Genomic DNA, 20,306 nt, shown 5'->3' with positions numbered 1-20,306 from the left:
CCCAAATGTCCCCAAATTCCCTGTTTTCCCCCTGAATCCCCCGAAATTTCCTGAATTCCCCCCAAATTCCCTGAATTTCCCCCCAATTCCTCCGAATTCCCCCCCAAATTCCCTGAATTCCCCCCCCAAATTCCCCAAATTTTTCCCCAAATTCCCCCAAATCCCCCCTAAATCCCCCCAAATCCCCCCCAGCATTCCCAGCATTCCCAGAATTCCCTGGATTTTTGTTCCCAGTCGGCCCTGGACGGGTACCCCGTGTGCATCTTCGCCTACGGGCAGACGGGCAGCGGGAAGACCTTCACCATGGAGGGCCCGGGGGCGGCGGCGGCTCCCGAATCCCGCGGGATGATCCCGAGGGCCGTGCGGCACCTCTTCCGCAGCACCCACGACCTCCGGGGCCAGGGCTGGGAGGTGAGGCTGGAAAACTGGGATAGTGGGAATTCTGGGGGGGGATTCCCAGAAAAAACTGGGATAGTGGGGATTCTGGGGGGGGATTCCCTGAAATAATGGGAATTCTGGGGGGGGATTCCCCCAAAAAAACTGGGATAATGGGATTTGGGAAGGGCTGGGAGGTAACACACACGACCTCAAGGGAAAGGGCTGGGAGGTGAGGCCCGGGAAACTGGGATAATGGGAATTCTGGGGGGGGATTCCCAGAAAAAACCGGGATAATGGGGATTTTGGGGGGGGATTCCCCCAAAAAAACCCGGGGATACGGGAAAGGCGGGGAGGGAATTCCCAAAAAAACCCTGGGATATTGGGATTTGGGAAGGGCTGGGAGGTGAGGCCCGGAAACAGGGATAATGGGAATTCTGGGGGGGGATTCCCAGAAAAAAATGGGATAATGGGATTTGGGAAGGGCTGGGAGGTGAGGCCCGGGAAACAGGGATAATGGGAATTCTGGGGGGGGATTCCCAGAAAAAACTGGGATAGTGGGATTTGGGAAGGGCTGGGAGGTAACACACACGACCTCAAGGGGAAGGGCTGGGAGGTGAGGCTGGAAAACTGGGATAGTGGGAATTCTGGGAGGGGATTCCCAAAATAAACTGGGATAGTGGGAATTCTGGGGGGGGAATTCCCCCAAAAAACTGGGATAATGGGGATTCTGGGGGGGGATTCCCTGAAATAATGGGAATTCTGGGAGGGGATTCCCAAAATAAACTGGGATAATGGGGATTCTGGGAGGGGATTCCCTGAAAAAGCCGGGGGTACAGGAAAGGCGGGGAGGGAATTCCCAAAAATACCCTGGGATATTGGGATTTGGGAAAGGGCTGGGAGGTGAGGCCGGGAAACAGGGATAGTGGGAATTCTGGGGGGGGATTCCCAAAAAAAACTGGGATAATGGGGATTCTGGGGGGGGATTCCCAGAAAAAAATGGGATAATGGGAATTCTGGGAGGGGATTCCCAGAAAAAAACTGGGATAATGGGAATTCTGGGAGGGGATTCCCAGAAAAAAACCGGGATAATGGGAATTCTGGGAGGGGATTCCTAAAAAAAACTGGGATAATGGGAATTCTGGGAGGGGATTCCCAAAAAAAGCCGGGATAATGGGAATTCTGGGAGGGGATTCCTAAAAAAACTGGGATAATGGGAATTCTGGGGGGGAATTCCCCCAAAAAAAACCGGGATAATGGGAATTCTGGGAGGGGATTCCCAAAAAAAACCGGGATAATGGGAATTCTGGGAGGGGATTCCCTGAAAAAAACTGGGATAATGGGATTTGGGAAGGGCTGGGAGGTGAGGCCCAGAAAACCGGGATAGTGGGAATTCTGGGAGGGATTTGGTGGCAGGAAAGGGAAAATTTGGGGGATTTTGGGGTAGGAGAGGGAAAATTTGGGGGATTTTGGGGGGATTTTGTGGGTTTAGGCAGGGAATTCCCAGAATTTTGGGAATTCCCAGGATTTCTGGAATAACTGAGGTGGTTTTAATCCCGATTTTCCACCAGTTTTGGGAATTCCAGGGGGGATTTCGGGGGTGAGGGAGGGGAATTTGAGGGATTTTGGGAATTCTGGAGGGGAATCTGTGGGATTTTGGGAATTCTGGAGGGGATTTTGTGGGTTTCGGATGGGAATTCCCGGGATTTTGGGAATTCCCGGGATTTCTGGGCTAACTGAGGCTGTCCCAGTCCCACTTCTCGGCCAGTTTTGGGAGTTCCAGGGAGGGATTTGGGGGTGAGAGAGGGAAAATTTGGGGGATTTTGGGGTAGGAAAGGGAAAATTTGGGGGATTTTGGTGGGATTTTGTGGGTTTAGGAGGGGAATTCCCGGGATTTGGGGAATTCCCAGGATTTCTGGGATAACTGAGGTGGTTTTAATCCCGATTTTCCACCAGTTTTGGGAGTTCCAGGGAGGGATTTGGGGGCAGGAAAGGGAAAATTTGGGGGATTTTGGTGGGATTTTGTGGGTTTAGGATGGGAATTCCCGGGATTTTGGGAATTCCCAGGATTTCTGGGCTAACTGAGGCTGTCCCAGTCCCACTTCTCTGCCAGTTTGGGGAGTTCCAGGGGGGATTTTGGGGTAGGAAAGGGAAAATTTGGGTGATTTTGGGGGCGGGAGAGGGAAAATTTGGGGGATTTTGGTGGGATTTTGTGGGTTTAGGGTGGGAATTCCCAGGATTTTGGGAATTCCCTGGATTTTTGGGATAACTGAGGTGGTTTTAATCCTGGTTTTCTGCCAGTTTTGGGAGATCCTGGGGAGGATTTTAGGGGTGAGGGAGGGAAAATCTGTGGGATTTTGGGAATTCTGGAGGGGATTTTGGGAGATTTTTGGGAATTCCAGAGGGGAATTTGAGGGATTTTTGGGAATTCCAGAGGGGAATTTGGGGGGATTTGGGGAATTCTGGAGGGGATTTTGGGAGATTTTTGAGAATTCCAGGGGGGATTTGGGGGATTTTGGGAATTCTGGAGGGGATTTTAGGGGTGGAGGAGGAGTTTTTTGGGGATTTTGGGAATTCCAGGGGGGATTTTGGGAATTCCAGGGGGGATTTTGGGGACGGGGGAGGGGAATTTGGGGGGATTTTGTGGGTTTAGGAGGGGAATTCCCAATATTTGGGAATTCCCAGGATTTCTGGGATAACTGAGGTGGTTTTAATCCTGATTTTCCACCAGTTTTGGGAGTTCCTGGGGAGGATTTTAGGGGTGAGGGAGGGAGAATCTGTGGGATTTTGGGAATTCCGGGGGGGATTTTGTGGGTTTAGGATGGGAATTCCTGGGATTTTGGGAATTCCTGGATTTCTGGGCTAACTGAGGCTGTCCCAGTACCACTTCTCTGCCAGTTTGGGGAGTTCTAGGGAGGGATTTGGGGGCGAGAGAGGGAAAATTTGGGGGATTTTGGGGGCGGGAGAGGGAAACTTTGGGGGATTTTGGTGGGATTTTGTGGGTTTAGGATGGGAATTCCCGGGATTTTGGGAATTCCCAGGATTTCTGGAATAACTGAGGTGGTTTTAATCCCGATTTTCCACCAGTTTTGGGAGATCCTGGGGAGGATTTTGGGGGCAGGAAAGGGAAAATTTGGAGGATTTTGGGGGCGGGAGAGGGAAAATTTGGGGGATTTTGTGGGTTTAGGAGGGGAATTCCCAATATTTGGGAATTCCCAGGATTTCTGGGATAACTGAGGTGGTTTTAATCCCGATTTTCCACCAGTTTTGGGAGATCCTGGGGAGGATTTTGGGGGCAGGAAAGGGAAAATTTGGGGGATTTTGGGGGTAGGAAAGGGAAAATTTGGGGGATTTTGGTGGGATTTTGTGGGTTTAGGCAGGGAATTCCCAGGATTTTGGGAATTCCCAGGATTTCTGGGCTAACTGAGGCTGTCCCAGTCCCACTTCTCAGCCAGTTTTGGGAGATCCAGGGGGGATTTTGGGGGTAGGAAAGGGAAAATTTGGGGGATTTTAGGGGTAGGAAAGGGAAAATTTGGGGGATTTTAGTGGGATTTTGGGGGTTTCGGATGGGAATTCCTGGGATTTTGGGAATTCCCAGGATTTCTGGGATAACTGAGGTGGTTTTAATCCCAGTTTTCCACCAGTTTTGGGAGATCCAGGGAGGGATTTGGGGGTAGGAAAGGGAAAATTTGGGAGATTTTGGGAATTCCGGGGAGGATTTTGTGGGTTTAGGCAGGGAATTGCCAGGATTTGGGAATTCCCAGGATTTCTGGGATAACTGAGGTGGTTTTAATCCTGATTTTCCACCAGTTTGGGGAGTTCCAGGGGGGATTTTGGGAGTGAGGGAGGGAAAATCTGTGGGATTTCGGGAATTCCGGGGGGGATTTTGTGGGTTTAGGAGGGGAATTCCTGGGATTTTGGGAATTCCCAGGATTTCTGGGCTAACTGAGGTGGTTTTAATCCCGGTTTTCCACCAGTTTTGGGAGTTCCTGGGGAGGATTTTGGGGGTGAGAGAGGGAGAATCTGTGGGATTTTGGGAATTCCGGGGGGGATTTTGTGGGTTTCGGATGGGAATTCCCGGGATTTGGGGAATTCCCGGGATTTCTGGGCTAACTGAGGCTGTCCCAGTACCACTTCTCGGCCAGTTTCCTGGAGATCTACAACGAGTCCCTGCGGGATCTGCTCCTGCCCCGGGGGGAACGAGGCACCGACCTGGAGATCCGGAGGCTCCGGCCCGACAGCGACCAGCTGCACGTGCCCAACCTCACCTGGGTCGATGTCACCAGGGAGGAGGAGGTGGGAAAACAGGGAAAATGCCAAATTCCCGGGATTTGGGGGGGGTTGGGAATTCTGGGGGGGGATTTCACCCCATTTTGGGGGTTTTCATCCACATTTTGGGTGTTTAATCCCTATTTTCCGGTGTTTAATCCCTATTTTCAGGTGTTTTCTCCCCATTTTGGGCTGAGTTGTCCACCATTTTGGAGGGTTTTGTCCCCATTTTGGGACAATTTCTCCCCATTTTGGGCTCATTTCTCCCCATTTTGGGCTCATTTCTCCCCATTTTAGGACGATTTCTCCCCATTTTAGGACAATTTCTCCCCATTTTGGGCTGATTTCTCCCCATTTTGGGGCAATTTCTCCCCATTTTAGGACAATTTCTCCACCATTTTGGAATGTTTTCTCCCCATTTTGGGACAATTTCTCCCCATTTTAGGACAATTTCTCCCCATTTTAGGACAATTTCTCCACCATTTTGGGCTGATTTCTCCCCATTTTGGATGATTTCTCCCCATTTTTGGCCGATTTCTCCCCATTTTGTGACAATTTCTCCCCATTTTGTGACAATTTCTCCCCATTTTGTGACAATTTCTCCCCATTTTGGGACAATTTCTCCCCATTTTAGGAGAATTTCTCCACCATTTTGGGCTGATTTCTCCCCATTTTGGATGATTTCTCCCCATTTTTGGCCGATTTCTCCCCATTTTGTGACAATTTCTCCCCATTTTGTGACAATTTCTCCCCATTTTGGGACAATTTCTCCCCATTTTGGGACAATTTCTCCCCATTTTAGGAGAATTTCTCCCCATTTTGGGCTGAGTTGTCCACCATTTTGGAGGGTTTTGTCCCCATTTTGGGCTGATTTCTCCCCATTTTGGGACAATTTCTCCCAATTTTGGGCTGATTTCTCCCCATTTTGGGCTGATTTCTCCCCATTTTAGGACAATTTCTCCACCATTTTGGAGTGTTTCGTCCCCATTTTGGGCTGATTTCTCCCCATTTTGGGCTGATTTATGGGGACACAGAATTCCCAGGATTTGAGGAAGTTTGGGAATTCTGGGGGGGGAAATCAGAGAGTTTTGGGGTGAATTTCCTCAGAAATTTGGTGTAAATGTTGAAATTCTGAGGGGATTTGGAGCTGCACGTGCCCAACCTCACCTGGGTCGATGTCACCAGGGAGGAGGAGGTGGGGAACACGCAATTCCAGGGATTTCGGGAACTTTGGGAATTCTGGGCACTGATTTCGCCCCATTTTGGTGGTTTTAATCCCTATTTTGGTGGTTTTAATCCCGATTTTGGGGGGTTTAATCCCGATTTTGGGGGTTTTAATCCCGATTTTGGGGGGTTTAATCCCTATTTTGGGGGGTTTAATCCCTATTTTGGGGGGTTTAATCCCTGTTTTCAGGTGTTTTCTCCCCATTTTGGGGGCTTTAATCTCTATTTTGGGATGTTTTATCCGCAGTTTTGGGCTGATTTATCCCAATTTTGGGCTGATTTCTCCCCATTTTAGGACAATTTCTCCACCATTTTGGAGTGTTTTCTCCCCATTTTGGGACAATTTCTCCCCATTTTGGGACAATTTCTCCACATTTTAGGACAATTTCTCCACATTTTGGAGTGTTTTCTCCCCATTTTGGGATGTTTTCTCCCAATTTTGGACTCATTTCTCCCCATTTTGGGACGATTTCTCCCCATTTTGGGACAATTTCTCCCCATTTTGGGCTGATTTCTCCCCATTTTAGGACAATTTCTCCACCATTTTGGAGTGTTTTGTCCCCATTTTGGGACGATTTCTCCCCATTTTGGGCTGATTTCTCCCCATTTTGGGACAATTTATCCACATTTTGGGCTGATTTCTCCCCATTTTGGGCTGATTTATGGGGACACAGAATTCCCAGGATTTGAGGAAGTTTGGGAATTCTGGGGGGGGAAATCAGAGAGTTTTGGGGTGAATTTCCTCAGAAATTTGGTGTAAATGTGGGAATTCTGAGGGGATTTGGAGCTGCACGTGCCCAACCTCACCTGGGTCGATGTCACCAGGGAGGAGGAGGTGGGGAACACGCAATTCCAGGGATTTCGGGAACTTTGGGAATTCTGGGCACTGATTTCGCCCCATTTTGGGGGTTTTAATCCCTATTTTGGTGGTTTTAATCCCTATTTTCAAGTGTTTTTTCCCATCTTGGGGGTTTTAATCCCCATTTTGGGACTATTTCTCCCAATTTTGGGACAATTTCTCCCCATTTTGGGCTGAGTTGTCCACTATTTTGGAGGGGTTTTGTCCCCATTTTGGGACAATTTCTCCCCATTTTGGGCCGATTTCTCCCCATTTTGGGACAATTTCTCCCCATTTTGGGACAATTTCTCCCCATTTTAGGACGATTTCTCCCAATTTTGGACTGATTTCTCCCCATTTTAGGGTGTTTTCTCCCCTTTTTGGGCTGATTTCTCCCCATTTTGGGACGATTTCTCCCCATTTTCGGCTGAGTTCTCCCCATTTTGGGACAATTTATCTATATTTTGGGGTGATTTGGGCTGATTTCTCCCCATTTTAGGACGATTTCTCCCAATTTTGGGACGATTTCTCCCCATTTTGGGCTGATTTCTCCCCATTTTGAGACAATTTCTCCCCATTTTGGGACGATTTCTCCCCATTTTAGGACAATTTCTCCGCATTTTGGGGCGATTTCTCTCCCTTTTGGGCCGTTTCACCCCCGTTTTTTGCTGTTTTCTCCCCCTTTTGAGCTGTTTCACCCCCGTTTTGGGCTGATTTCTCTCCCTTTTGGGCTGATTTCTCCCCATTTTGGGACAATTTCTCCCCATTTTAGGACGATTTCTCCCAATTTTGGACTGATTTCTCCCCATTTTAGGGTGTTTTCTCCCCATTTTGGGCTGATTTCTCCCCATTTTAGGACAATTTCTTCCCATTTTCGGCTGAGTTCTCCCCATTTTGGGACAATTTATCTATATTTTGGGGTGATTTGGGCTGATTTCTCCCCATTTTAGGACGATTTCTCCCAATTTTGGGACGATTTCTCCCCATTTTGGGCTGATTTCTCCCCATTTTGAGACAATTTCTCCCCATTTTGGGACGATTTCTCCCCATTTTAGGACAATTTCTCCGCATTTTGGGGCGATTTCTCTCCCTTTTGGGCCGTTTCACCCCCGTTTTTTGCTGTTTTCTCCCCCTTTTGAGCTGTTTCACCCCCGTTTTGGGCTGATTTCTCTCCCTTTTGGGCTGATTTCTCCCCATTTTGGGACAATTTCTCCCCATTTTAGGACGATTTCTCCCAATTTTGGACTGATTTCTCCCCATTGTAGGGTGTTTTCTCCCCATTTTGGGCTGATTTCTCCCCATTTTAGGACAATTTCTTCCCATTTTGGGCTGATTTCTCCCCATTTTAGGGTGTTTTCTCCCCATTTTGGGACGATTTCTCCCCATCTGGGGCTATTTTCTCCCCCTTTTGAGCTGTTTCACCCCCGTTTTGGGCTGATTTCTCCCCATTTTGCGCTGATTTCTCCAAATTTTGGGGCAATTTCTCCCCATTTTGGAGTTTTAATCCCTATTTTGGGGTGTTTTATCTGTATTTGGGCTGATTTCTCCCCGTTTTGGGCTGTTTTCTCCCCCTTTTGAGCCGTTTCACCCCCGTTTTGGGCTGATTTCTCCCCATTTTAGGACAATTTCTCCCCATTTTGAGGCGTTTTCTCCCCATTTTGAGGCGTTTTCTCCCCATTTTGAGGCGTTTTCTCCCCGTTTTGTGCCGTTTCACCCCCGTTTTGGGCTGATTTCTCCCCATTTTTGGCCGATTTCTCCCCATTTTGAGGTGTTTTCTCCCCATTTTGAGCTGTTTTCTCCCCCTTTGGGGCTTTTCTCTCCCCTTTTGGGCCGTTTAAGATGCATTTTGGGTGTTTTTCCCTCATTCCCAGGTGCTGGAGCTGCTCCAGCGGGCGGGTTCTCAGCGTTCGGTGGCGCGGACGGGGCTGAACGACCGCTCGTCCCGCAGCCACTCCGTGTTCCAGCTGCAGATCCACGGCCAGCACCGCGCCAGGGACCTGCAGGCCCACTGTGAGGGGACCCCTGAGCACATTCCCAGCCCCCAGCCCCAATTTCCCAGCCCCAATCCCCAATTTCCCAACCCCAATCCCGCATCTCCCAGCCCAAATCCCACATTTCCTGTCCCTATCTCACATTTCCCAGCCCTATCCTGCATTTCCCAGCCAAAATCCCACATTTCCCAGCCAAAATCCCACATTTCCCAGCCAAAATTCCACATTTCCCAGCCAAAATTCCACATTTCCCAGCCCAGATTCCACATTTCCCAGCCAAAATCCCACATTTCCCAGCCAAAATCCCACATTTCCCAGCCAAAATCCCACATTTCCCAGCCCAGATTCCACATTTCCCAGCCAAAATCCCACATTTCCCAGCCCAGATTCCACATTTCCCAGCCAAAATCCCACATTTCCTGTCCCTATCTCACATTTTCCACCCCTATCCCAAATTTCCCACCCCAATCCTGCATTTCCCAGCCAAAATCCCACATTTCCCAGCCAAAATCCCACATTTCCCAGCCAAAATCCCGCATTTCCCAGCCAAAATCCCACATTTCCCAGCCCCAATCCTGCATTTCCTGTCCCTATCCCGGATTTCCCAGGCCAAATCCTGGATTTTTCAACCCCAATCCCATATTTCCCAGCCCCAATCCCACATTTCCCAACCCCAATCCCAAATTTCCCAGCCCCAATCCCAAATTTCCTGTCCCTAACCCACATTTCCCAGGCAAAATCCCACATTTCCTGTCCCTAGCCCACATTTTCCAGCCCCAAATCCCACATTTCCCAGCCCCAATCCCACATTTCCCAGCCAAAATTCCACATTTCTCAGCCAAAATCCCGGATTTCCCAACCCCAATCCCACACTTTTCAACTCCAATCCCACATTTCCCAGCCCAAATCCCGCATTTCCTGTCCCTAGCCCACATTTCCCAGCCCAAATCCTGGATTTTTCAACCCCAATCCCACATTTCTCAGCCCCAAATCCTGGATTTCCCAACCCCAATCCCATATTTCCTGTCCCTAGCCCAAATTTCCCAGCCTAAATCCTGGATTTTTCACCCCTATCCCATATTTCCCAACCCCAATCCCACATTTCCCACCCCCATCCCAAATTTCCCAGCCCCAATCCCACATTTCCTGTCCCTAGCCCACATTTCCCAGGCTAAATCCTGGATTTCCCAGCCCAAATCCCACATTTCCCACCCCAATCCCACATTTCCCAATCCCAATCTTGGATTTCCCAGCCCCAATCCCTCATTTCCCAGCCCCAAATCCTGGATTTTCCACCCCTATCCCACATTTCCCAGCCCCAATCCCACATTTCCCAGCCCCAAATCCTGGATTTTCTGCCCCTTATCCCACATTTTCCAGCCCCAAATCCTGGATTTCCCAACCCCAATCCCACATTTCCTGTCCCCATCCCAAATTTCCCAGGCAAAATCCAACATTTCCCGTCCCTATCTCACATTTTCCAGCCCCAAATCCCACATTTCCCAACCCCAATCCCACATTTCCTGTCCCTGTCCCGCATTTTCCAGCCCCAAATCCTGGATTTTCCACCCCTATCCCACATTTCCCAGCCCCAATCCCACATTTCCCAGCCCAAATCCTGGATTTCCCAGCCCCAGTCCCTCATTTTCCGACCCAAATCCCTCATTTCCCAACCCAAATCCTGGATTTTCTGCCCCTTATCCCAGATTTCCCAACCCCAATCCTACATTTCCCACCCCAATCCCTCATTTCCCAGCCCCAATCCTGGATTTTCCAGCCCAAATCCCACATTTCCCACCCCAATCCTGCATTTCTCAGCCAAAATCCCAGATTTCCCAATCCCACATTTTTCAACTTCAATCCTGGATTTCCCACCCCAATCCCTCCTTTCCCATCCCACATTTCCCGTCCCAATTTTCCCAATCCCTCCCTTCCCAATCCCACCTTTCCCACCCCAATCCCACATTTCCCAATCCCACATTTCCCAATCCCTCCCCCCTCCTCCTCCCCCCTAATTCCCTGGAATTCCTGTCATTCCCATTATTCCCATTCCAGCCTCGCTGACCCTGGTGGACCTGGGAATTCCCTGGAATTCCCTGTCATTCCCTATAATTCCCACATTCCCTGTCATTCCCTATAATTCCCACATTCCCTGTCATTCCCACATTCCCACATTCCCAGCTTCCCTGACCCTGGTGGACCTGGGAATTCCCTGTCATTCCCAGTAATTCCCACATTCCCACATTCCAGCCTCTCTGACCCTGGTGCACCTGGGAATTCCTGTTATTCCCATTATTCCCATTATTCCCATTCCAGCCTCCCTGACCCTGGTGGACTTGGGAATTCCCAGTAATTCCCTGTCATTCCCTGTCATTCCCAGTAAATCCCTGTCATTCCCACATTCCCGCCTCCCTGACCCTGGTGCACCTGGGAATTCCCTATAATTCCCTGGAATTCCCTGTAATTCCCACATTCCCTTTCATTCCCACATTCCCACATTCCCTGTAATTCCCACATTCCCTGGAATTCCCCCATTCCAGCCTCCCTGACCCTGCTGGACCTGGGAATTCCCTGTCATTCCCTGTCATTCCCATTATTCCCACATTCCAGCCTCCCTGCCCCTGGTGGACCTGGGAATTCCCTGGGAATTCCCTGTCATTCCCATTATTCCCATATTCCCAGCCTCGCTGACCCTGGTGGACCTGGGAATTCCCTGTCATTCCCTGTCATTCCCACATTCCCTGGAATTCCCTGTCATTCCCATTATTCCCATTATCCCAGCCTCCCTGACCCTGGTGGACCTGGGAATTCCCTGGAATTCCTGTCATTCCCTATAATTCCCTGGAATTCCCATTATTCCCAGCCTCGCTGACCCTGCTGGACCTGGGAATTCCCAGTAATTCCCTGTCATTCCCATTATTCCCATTCCCAGCCTCGCTGACCCTGGTGCACCTGGGAATTCTCTGTCATTCCCTGTCATTCCCATTATTCCCATTCCAGCCTCCCTGACCCTGGTGGACCTGGGAATTCCCTGTCATTCCCTATAATTCCCAGTAATTCCCAGTAATTCCCTGTCATTCCCACATTCCCATTCCAGCCTCCCTGACCCTGGTGGACCTGGGAATTCCCTGGAATTCCTGTCATTCCCTATAATTCCCTATAATTCCCACATTCCAGCCTCTCTGACCCTGGTGGACCTGGGAATTCCCAGTAATTCCCTGTCATTCCCATTATTCCCAGCTTCCCTGACCCTGGTGGACCTGGGAATTCCCTGTCATTCCCTATAATTCCCACATTCCCATTATTCCAGCCTCGCTGACCCTGGTGCACCTGGGAATTCCCAGTAATTCCCTGTCATTCCCATTATTCCCATTCCAGCCTCCCTGACCCTGGTGGACCTGGGAATTCCCTGTCATTCCCTGTCATTCCCATTATTCCCACATTCCCAGCCTCGCTGACCCTGGTGGACCTGGGAATTCCCTGTCATTCCCTATAATTCCCATTATTCCCACATTCCCAGCCTCCCTGACCCTGGTGGACCTGGGAATTCCCTGGAATTCCCTGTCATTCCCACATTCCCTGTCATTCCCAGTAATTCCCTATAATTCCCATTATTCCCATTCCAGCCTCGCTGACCCTGGTGGACCTGGGAATTCCCTGTCATTGCCTATAATTCCCACATTCCCATTATTCCCACATTCCCAGTAATTCCCACATTCCCATTATTCCCATTCCAGCCTCGCTGACCCTGGTGGACCTGGGAATTCCCTATAATTCCTTGTCATTCCCATTATTCCCACATTCCCAGCCTCCCTGACCCTGGTGGACCTGGGAATTCCCAGTAATTCCCTGTCATTCCCATTATTCCCACATTCCAGCCTCGCTGACCCTGGTGGACCTGGGAATTCCCAGTAATTCCCTGTCATTCCCATTATTCCCATTCCAGCCTCGCTGACCCTGGCGGACCTGGGAATTCCCAGTAATTCCCAGTAATTCCCTGTCATTCCCATTATCCCAGCCTCGCTGACCCTGGTGGACCTGGGAATTCCCTGTCATTGCCTATAATTCCCACATTCCCATTATTCCCACATTCCCAGTAATTCCCACATTCCCATTATTCCCATTCCAGCCTCCCTGACCCTGGTGGACCTGGGAATTCCCTGTCATTCCCTATAATTCCCATTATTCCCACATTCCAGCCTCCCTGACCCTGGTGGACCTGGGAATTCCCTGTCATTCCCTATAATTCCCATTATTCCCACATTCCCAGCCTCCCTGACCCTGGTGGACCTGGGAATTCCCTGTCATTCCCTATAATTCCCATTATTCCCACATTCCAGCCTCCCTGACCCTGGTGGACCTGGGAATTCCCTGTCATTCCCTATAATTCCCATTATTCCCATTCCAGCCTCGCTGACCCTGGTGGACCTGGGAATTCCCTGTCATTCCCTATAATTCCCATTATTCCCATTCCAGCCTCCCTGACCCTGGTGGACCTGGGAATTCCCTGTCATTCCCTATAATTCCCATTATTCCCACATTCCAGCCTCCCTGACCCTGGTGGACCTGGGAATTCCCAGTAATTCCCTGTCATTCCCATTATTCCCATCCCAGCCTCGCTGACCCTGGTGGACCTGGGAATTCCCTGGAATTCCCTGTCATTCCCACATTCCCTGTCATTCCCAGTAATTCCCTATAATTCCCATTATTCCCATTCCAGCCTCGCTGACCCTGGTGGACCTGGGAATTCCCTGTCATTGCCTATAATTCCCACATTCCCATTATTCCCACATTCCCAGTAATTCCCACATTCCCAGTAATTCCCACATTCCCATTATTCCCATTCCAGCCTCCCTGACCCTGGTGGACCTGGGAATTCCCAGTAATTCCCAGTAATTCCCTGTCATTCCCATTCCAGCCTCGCTGACCCTGGTGGACCTGGCTGGCTCGGAGCGGCTGGAGAAGTCGGGCTCCGTCGGGAATCGGCTCCGGGAAACCCAATCCATCAACTCCAGCCTCAGCGCCCTCGGCCTCGTCATCGCCGCCCTCTGCAACAAGGTCGGAATTCCAGGCAATTCCAGGGAATTCTGACCAGTCCCAGAATTCCAGGATGGCCCCAGAAACCGGGGGGGGATCCCGGAAAAATTTGGGAAAGGGAGGGAGGGGTTTGAGGGAATCTGGAAGGGGATTTGGGAATTCAGGAGCTGAGGGGAAAGGGAACATTCCAAGGATTTGAGGGGGGAAATCCCAAAAATTTGGGAGAGATCCCGAAAAAATTGGGAGATCCCAAAAATCTGAGGGGTGGGAGAAGAGTTTGGGGAATTCTGGGGGGGAATTTCTGGAGATTTGGGAATTTTGAGGGGGAATTTGGGGGGATTTGGGGAAGTGGGAGCTGAGGGGAAAGGGAACATTCCAAGGATTTTGAGGGGGGGAATTCCTGAAATTCAGGGGGATCCCGAAAAAATTGGGAGATCCCAAAAATCTGAGGGGTGGGAGAAGAGTTTGGGGAATTCTGGGAAGGGATTTGGAGGGATTTGGGAATTCAGGAGCTGAGGGGAAAGGGAACATTCCAAGGATTTGAGGGATTGGAGGAGGGAAAAAAGGGAAAAAATGGGGAATGGGGGTGGGAAAAGTGGGATTGGAGGTGGGAAATGGGGAATTGGGGTGGGAAAAATGGGATTAAATGGGGAATGGGGGTGGGAAAAGTGGGATTGGAGGTGGGAAAATGGGGGTGGAAGTGGGAAAAATGGGATTGGAGGTGGAAAAATGGGATAAGAAAAATTTGGGAGATCCCAAAAATGTTGGGGAAGGGGGGAGGGGTTGGAGGGAATGTTGGGAAGGGATTTGGGGGGATTTGGGAATTTTGAGGGGGGATTTGGGATTTGGGGAAGTGGGAGCTGAGGGGAAAGGGGAGATTCCAAGGATTTGAGGGGGGGGAATTCCTGAAATTCAGGGGGATCCCGAAAAATTTGGGAGATCCCAAAAATCTGGGGAAGGGGGAAGGGGGATGAGGAATTTTGGGAAGGGATTTGGGGGGATTTGGGAATTCAGGAACTGAGGGGAAAGGGAACATTCCAAGGATTTGAGGGGGGGAATTCCTGAAATTTGGGGGATCCCAAAAATCTGGGAAAGGGGGAGGGGGTTGGGAAGGGATTTGGGGGGATTTGGGAATTTGGAGGGGGAATTTGGGGAGATTTGGGGGAGCGGGAGCTGAGGGGAAAGGGAACATTCCAAGGATTTGAGGGATTGGAGGGGGGAAAAAAGGGAAAAAATGGGGAATGGGGGTGGGAAAAGTGGGATTGGAGGTGGGAAAATGGGGAATTGGGGTGGGAAAAATGGGATTGGAAGGGGGGAAAATGGGGAATGGGGGTGAGAAAATGGGGAATGGGAGTGGGAAAAGTGGGATTGGAGGTGGGAAAATGGGGATGGAAGTGGGAAAAGTGGGATTGGAGGTGGGAAAATGGGGAATGGGGGTGGGAAAAGTGGGATTGGAGGTGGGAAAATGGAGAATGGGGGTGGGAAAAGTGGGAAAAAATTGGAAAAATGGGGGATGGGGAAGGGAAAAGTGGGAATAAATTGGAAAAATGGGGGATGGGGTTGGGAAAAGTGGGCTTGGAGGTGGAAATGTGGGATTGGAGCATGTGGAATTCCTGCAGGAGCAGCACATTCCCTACAGGAACAGCAAACTCACCTTCCTGCTCCAGAACTGCCTCGGAGGCAACGCCAAGGTGTGAGTGGCAATCCCAAAATTCCAACCCCTGAATCCCAAAATTCCCTCCTAAATCCCAAAATTCCTGTCCTGAGTCCCAAAATCCCCCTGGAAACTCCAAAATTCCCTCCCTGAGTCCCAAAATTCCAGCCCTGAATCCTGAAATTCCTCCCCTGAGTCCCAAAATCCCCCTGGAAACCCCAAAATTCCCTCCCTGAGTCCCAAAATTCCAGCCAGCAATCCCCAAATTCCAGCCCTCAATCCCCAAATTCCAGCCCTGAATCCCAAAATTCCAGCCCTGAATCCTGAAATTCCTGTCCTGAGTCCCAAAATCCCCCTGGAAACTCCAAAATTCCCTCCCTGAGTCCCAAAATTCCAGCCCTCAATCCCAAAATCCCACCCCTGAATCCCAAAATTCCAGCCCTCAATCCCAAAATCCCACCCCTGAATCCTAAAATTCCATCCCTGAATTCCAAAATCCCACTGGAAACCCCCAAATCCCACCCCTGAATCCCAAAATTCCAGCCCTGAATTCCAAATTCCTCCCCTGAGTCCCAAAATTCCCCCTGGAAACCTCAAAATTCCCTCCCTGAATCCCTAAATCCCATCCCTAAATCCCATCCTGCATCCCCAATTCCCACCCCTGAATCCTAAAATTCCAGCCCTGAATTCCAAAGTCCCATCCTGAATCCTGAAATCTCACTGGAAACCCCCAAATTCCCCTCTGAACCCACCAAATCCCCCCTGAATCCCAAAATTTCCCCCAAATTTCGCCCCAAATTCCCCCCTGAATCCCAAATTTCCCCCCAAAATCTCTCCTGAATCCCAAACTTTCCTTCCTAAAATCCCAAATTCCCCCCTGAATCCCCAAATTCCTCCCAAATTCCCCCCTGAATCCCAAATTTCCCCCCAAAATCTCTCCTGAATCCCAAACTTTCCTTCCTAAAATCCCAAATTCCCCCCTGAATCCCAAATTTCCTCCCACATTTCCCCCTGAACCCCCAAACTCCCTGTAAAATCCCCCCTGAATCCCCAAATTCCCCCCAAAATCTCTCCTGAACCCCCAAATTTCCCCCCAAATTCCCCCCTGAATCCCAAATTCCCCCAAAAATCTCTCCTGAATCCCAAAATTTCCCCCAAAATCTCTCCTGAATCCCAAATTTCCCCCAAAATCTCTCCTGAATCCCAAACTTTCCTTCCTAAAATCCCAAATTTCCCCACTTTCACCTCTGAATCCCAAAATTTCCCCCAAAATCCCCCCTGAACCCCCAAATTCCCCCAAAAATCTCTCCTGAACCCCCAAATTCCCCCCCAAATCTCTCCTGACTCCCAAATTTCCCCCCCAAATTCCCACCTGAATCCCAAATTTCCCCCAAAAATCTCTCCTGAACCCCCAAATTCTCCCAAAATCTCTCCTGAATCCCCAAATTCCCCCCAAAATATCTCCTGAATCCCAAATTTCCTCCCACATTTCTCCCTGAACCCCAAAATTCCCCCCAAAATCCCCCCTGAACCCCCAAAGTCCCCCCAAATTCCCCCCCAAACCCTCAAATTTCCCCCAAAATCCCTCCTGAACCCCCAAATTTCCCCCCTAAACACCCAATTTCCCCCCTAAACACCCAATTCCCCCCCAAAATCCCCCCTGAATCCCAAACTTTCCCTCCTGAAATCCCAAATTTCCCCCCTGAACCCCCCCAAATTTCCCCCCTGACCCCCCAAATCCCCCCCTGACCCCCCAAATCCCCCCCTGACCCCCCAAATTCCCCCCTGACCCCCCAAATTTCCCCCCCAGGCTGATGTTTGTGACCATTTCCCCCCTGGAGGAGAATTTTGGGGAATCCCTGAACTCCCTGCGCTTCGCCAGCAAGGTGGGACTGGGGTCTGGGGGATTGGGGGGGGATTTGGGGGGTCACAGAGGGATTTGGGGGGGGTTGGAGGGGATTTGAGGGGGATTTGGGGGGGAATTTAGGGGGATTTCGGGAGATTTGGGGGGTCACAGGGGGGGTTTGGGGGGGATTTGAGGGGGATTGGGGGGGATTTGAGGGGGTTTGGGGGGATTTGGGGGGGATTTGGGGGGTCACAGGGGGGGTTTGGGGGGGATTTGGGGGGGATTTGAGGGGGCTTTGGGGGGATTTGAGGGGGATTTGGGGGGGTTTGGAGGGGATTTGGGGGGGACTTGGGGGGGTTTGGAGGGGATTTGGGAGGTCACAGAGGGATTTGGGGGGGATTTGGGGAGATTTGGGGGGTCACAGGGGGGGTTTGGGGGGGATTTGAGGGGGATTGGGGGGGGTTTGGGAGGGATTTGAGGGGGATTGGGGGGGATTTGAGGGGGTTTGGGGGGGGTTTGGGAGGGATTTGAGGGGGATTGGGGGGAATTTGAGGTGTTTAAATGGGATTTTGGGGGGTCACAGAGAGGGTTTGGGGGGAATTGGGGGGAATTTGAGGGGGTTCCGGGGGGAATTTGGGGAAAATTTGGGATTTGGGGGGGACTTGAGGGGGTTTGGGGGGTCCAGGGGGAGTTTTGGGGGGTCCTGGGGAGGGATTGGGGGGGGATTTGAGGGGGTTTGGGGGGATTTGAGGGGCTTTGGGGAGGAGTTGGGGGTCTCTGGTGGATTTTGGGGGGTCACAGAGGGGGGGTTGGGGGATCCTGGGGAGGATTTGGGGGTTTCTGGTGGATTTTGGGGGTCACAGGGAGGGTTTGGGGGGGATTTTAGGGGGATTGGGGGGGAATTTGAGAGGGTTCCGGGGGGAATTTGGGGAAAATTTGGGATTTGGGGGGGACTTGAGGGGGTTTGAGGGGTCCTGGGGAGGGGTTGGGGGGATTTGAGGGGGTTTGGGGGGGATTTGGGGGTGTCTGGTGGATTTTGGGGGTCACAGGGGGGGTTTGGGAGGATTTGGGATTCAGGGGGGGAAATTTAGGGGAGATTTGAGGGATTTGGGGGGGGAATTGGGGGGTTTGGGGGCAATTTGAGAGGATTTGGGGGGGATTTGGGAGGGTTTGGGGGCATTTGGGGAGTTTGGGGGGGTCACGGGAGGGGTGGGGGGATTTGAGGGGTTTTGGGGGGGATTTGGGGGTGTCTGGTGGATTTTGGGGGGTCCCAGAGAAGGTTTGGGGGGGATTTGGGGGCTTCAGGAGAGATTTTGGGGGGAAATTTGGGGGTTCAGGGGGAAATTTGGAATTCGGGGGGAAACTTGGGGGAGAGTTGAGGGGGTTTGGGGGACCCAGGGGGAGTTTTGGGGGGTCATAGAGAGGATTTGGGGGGTCCTGGGGGGGTTGAGGGGCTTTGGGGGGGGGATTTGGGGGTCCCAGGGGAGTGTTGGGGGAGATTTGAGGGGGTTCAGGGGGGAATTTGGGGGAAATTTGGGGCTTCAGAAGAGATTTTAGGGGGAATTTGGGATTCGGGGGGGAATTTTGGAGCATTTGGGGGGGACTTGAGGGGCTTTGGGGGGTCCAGGGGGAATTTTGGGGGGTCTGAGGGGGGGGGGTTGGGGGAGATTTGGGGGTCTCTGGTAGATTTTGGGGGGTCACGGGGGGGGGGGGTTGGGGGGATTTGAGGGGGATTGGGGGGTCATAGAGAGGATTTAGGGGATCTGGGGGGGATTTGAGGGGGTTCAGGGTGGAATTTGGGGGGTTCAGAAGAGATTTTGGGGGGAAATTGGGGATTTAGGGGTGATTTGGGGGTTTCTGGTGGATTTTGGGGGGGTCACAGAGGGATTGGGGGAGTCATAGATACAATTTGGGGGGGATTTGAGGGGGTTGGGGGAGGCTTTGGGGGTCTCTGGTGCATTTTGGGGGGTCACAGAAAGAATTTGGGGGGTCTTGAGGGAGTTTGGGGGGGATTCGAGGGGGTTTGGGGGTCACAAAGGGGGCTTTGGGGGGGTCATGGGAGGGGTTTTGGGGTGTCACAGAGGGGATTTGGGGGGTCCCGGAGGCATTTGAGGGGGTTTGGGGGTCACTGGAGGAGTTTTGGGGGGTCCCGGGGGGGTTTGGGGGGGTCTTGGGGCTGTTTTTGGGGGTCTCGGGGCTGTTTTTGGGGGTCTCACCCGCCCCCCTCCTCCCCCCCCAGGTCAACGAGTGCGTCATCGGCACCGCCCAGGCCAACCGGAAGTGACAGCAAGCCCCGCCCTTCGCCCCGCCCACATCTTGCTTTTAAAAAGAACAACCAATAAAAACTTGTGTATGCTCAGCGCGGATTGGCTGCCTGCGTCACGTGGTCTTGCCCAAAATGGCCGCGCTCTGTTCTTCCTCACGGAGAATCCCGCTTTCTGATTGGCTGCGCCCGTACGGCGGCGCGGCGGCCGCCATTTTGTTCCGTACGGGGCGGGCGCCTCAGGGCCGCCGTAGCGCCGCCATCTTGTTTGCCAGCTCCGCGCTTGCGCGGCGCCGCCTTTCCCGCCGACTTTCCCGGGATGGCGCGGGAGAGGACGTGGCGTGAGGGGCCGGGAAGGGAACGGGAAAGGGGCGAGAAGGGGGTAAAAAGGGAGCGTGGAAGGGTTAAAACGGGCGGGGGGGGAGTCTCTGAGGAGGAAGGGCGGGGGCTGTGACGTTAAGATGGCGGCGCCCACCCCTCGCCGCGCGAATCCCCGGATGAAGCCCCGCTCGCCGATTGGTCGCCGGCCGTGACCACGCCCCTTTCTTCGCCGCGTACGGTGTCATGGCGGCGCCCTCACGGCCGGGCCGGCGGCGCGGGGCGGCACTTCCGGTCCTGCGCAGTGCGGGCGTCGGGCCGCGCCGAGGCGGCGGCGCCGGAGGAGCGGCGCGCGCCCGGTGAGCGCGGGGGGTGGGCGGGGCCAACCGGGGGGTGGGCGGGGCCTCGCGCGCGGGAGGGGGCGGGGCCACGGAGGGGGCGGGGCCTCGAGGTGAGAGGGGTGGGAAAGGGGGGGGAGGGGCGGCGGTTTT

At 52.1% G+C, this 20,306-nt stretch overlaps 1 protein-coding gene across 1 annotated transcript in view; it reads left to right on the top strand.

Annotated features, from left to right (window-relative positions):
* Positions 1-19,593, top strand: part of LOC127466031 (kinesin-like protein KIFC1) — a 33,594-nt gene extending 14,001 nt beyond the window's left edge. The window contains exons 10-16 of the mRNA XM_051776630.1: positions 235-411; positions 4,504-4,671; positions 8,578-8,716; positions 13,616-13,755; positions 15,354-15,427; positions 17,199-17,274; positions 19,474-19,593. Of these exons, the coding sequence (XP_051632590.1) occupies positions 235-411; positions 4,504-4,671; positions 8,578-8,716; positions 13,616-13,755; positions 15,354-15,427; positions 17,199-17,274; positions 19,474-19,518 (819 nt within the window). The 3' untranslated portion in view covers positions 19,519-19,593. The remainder of the gene's footprint in view (positions 1-234; positions 412-4,503; positions 4,672-8,577; positions 8,717-13,615; positions 13,756-15,353; positions 15,428-17,198; positions 17,275-19,473) is intronic.
* Positions 19,594-20,306: the final 713 nt, after the last annotated feature.

The sequence above is a fragment of the Manacus candei genome, unplaced genomic scaffold, assembly GCF_025592945.1.
Source record: "Manacus candei isolate 608988 ecotype Guabito, Panama unplaced genomic scaffold, ASM2559294v1 h1tg000569l, whole genome shotgun sequence".
Lineage (NCBI taxonomy): Eukaryota > Metazoa > Chordata > Aves > Passeriformes > Pipridae > Manacus > Manacus candei.
Note: the sequence above shows the minus strand (reverse complement) of the source record. Positions and strands in the feature narration are given on the sequence as shown.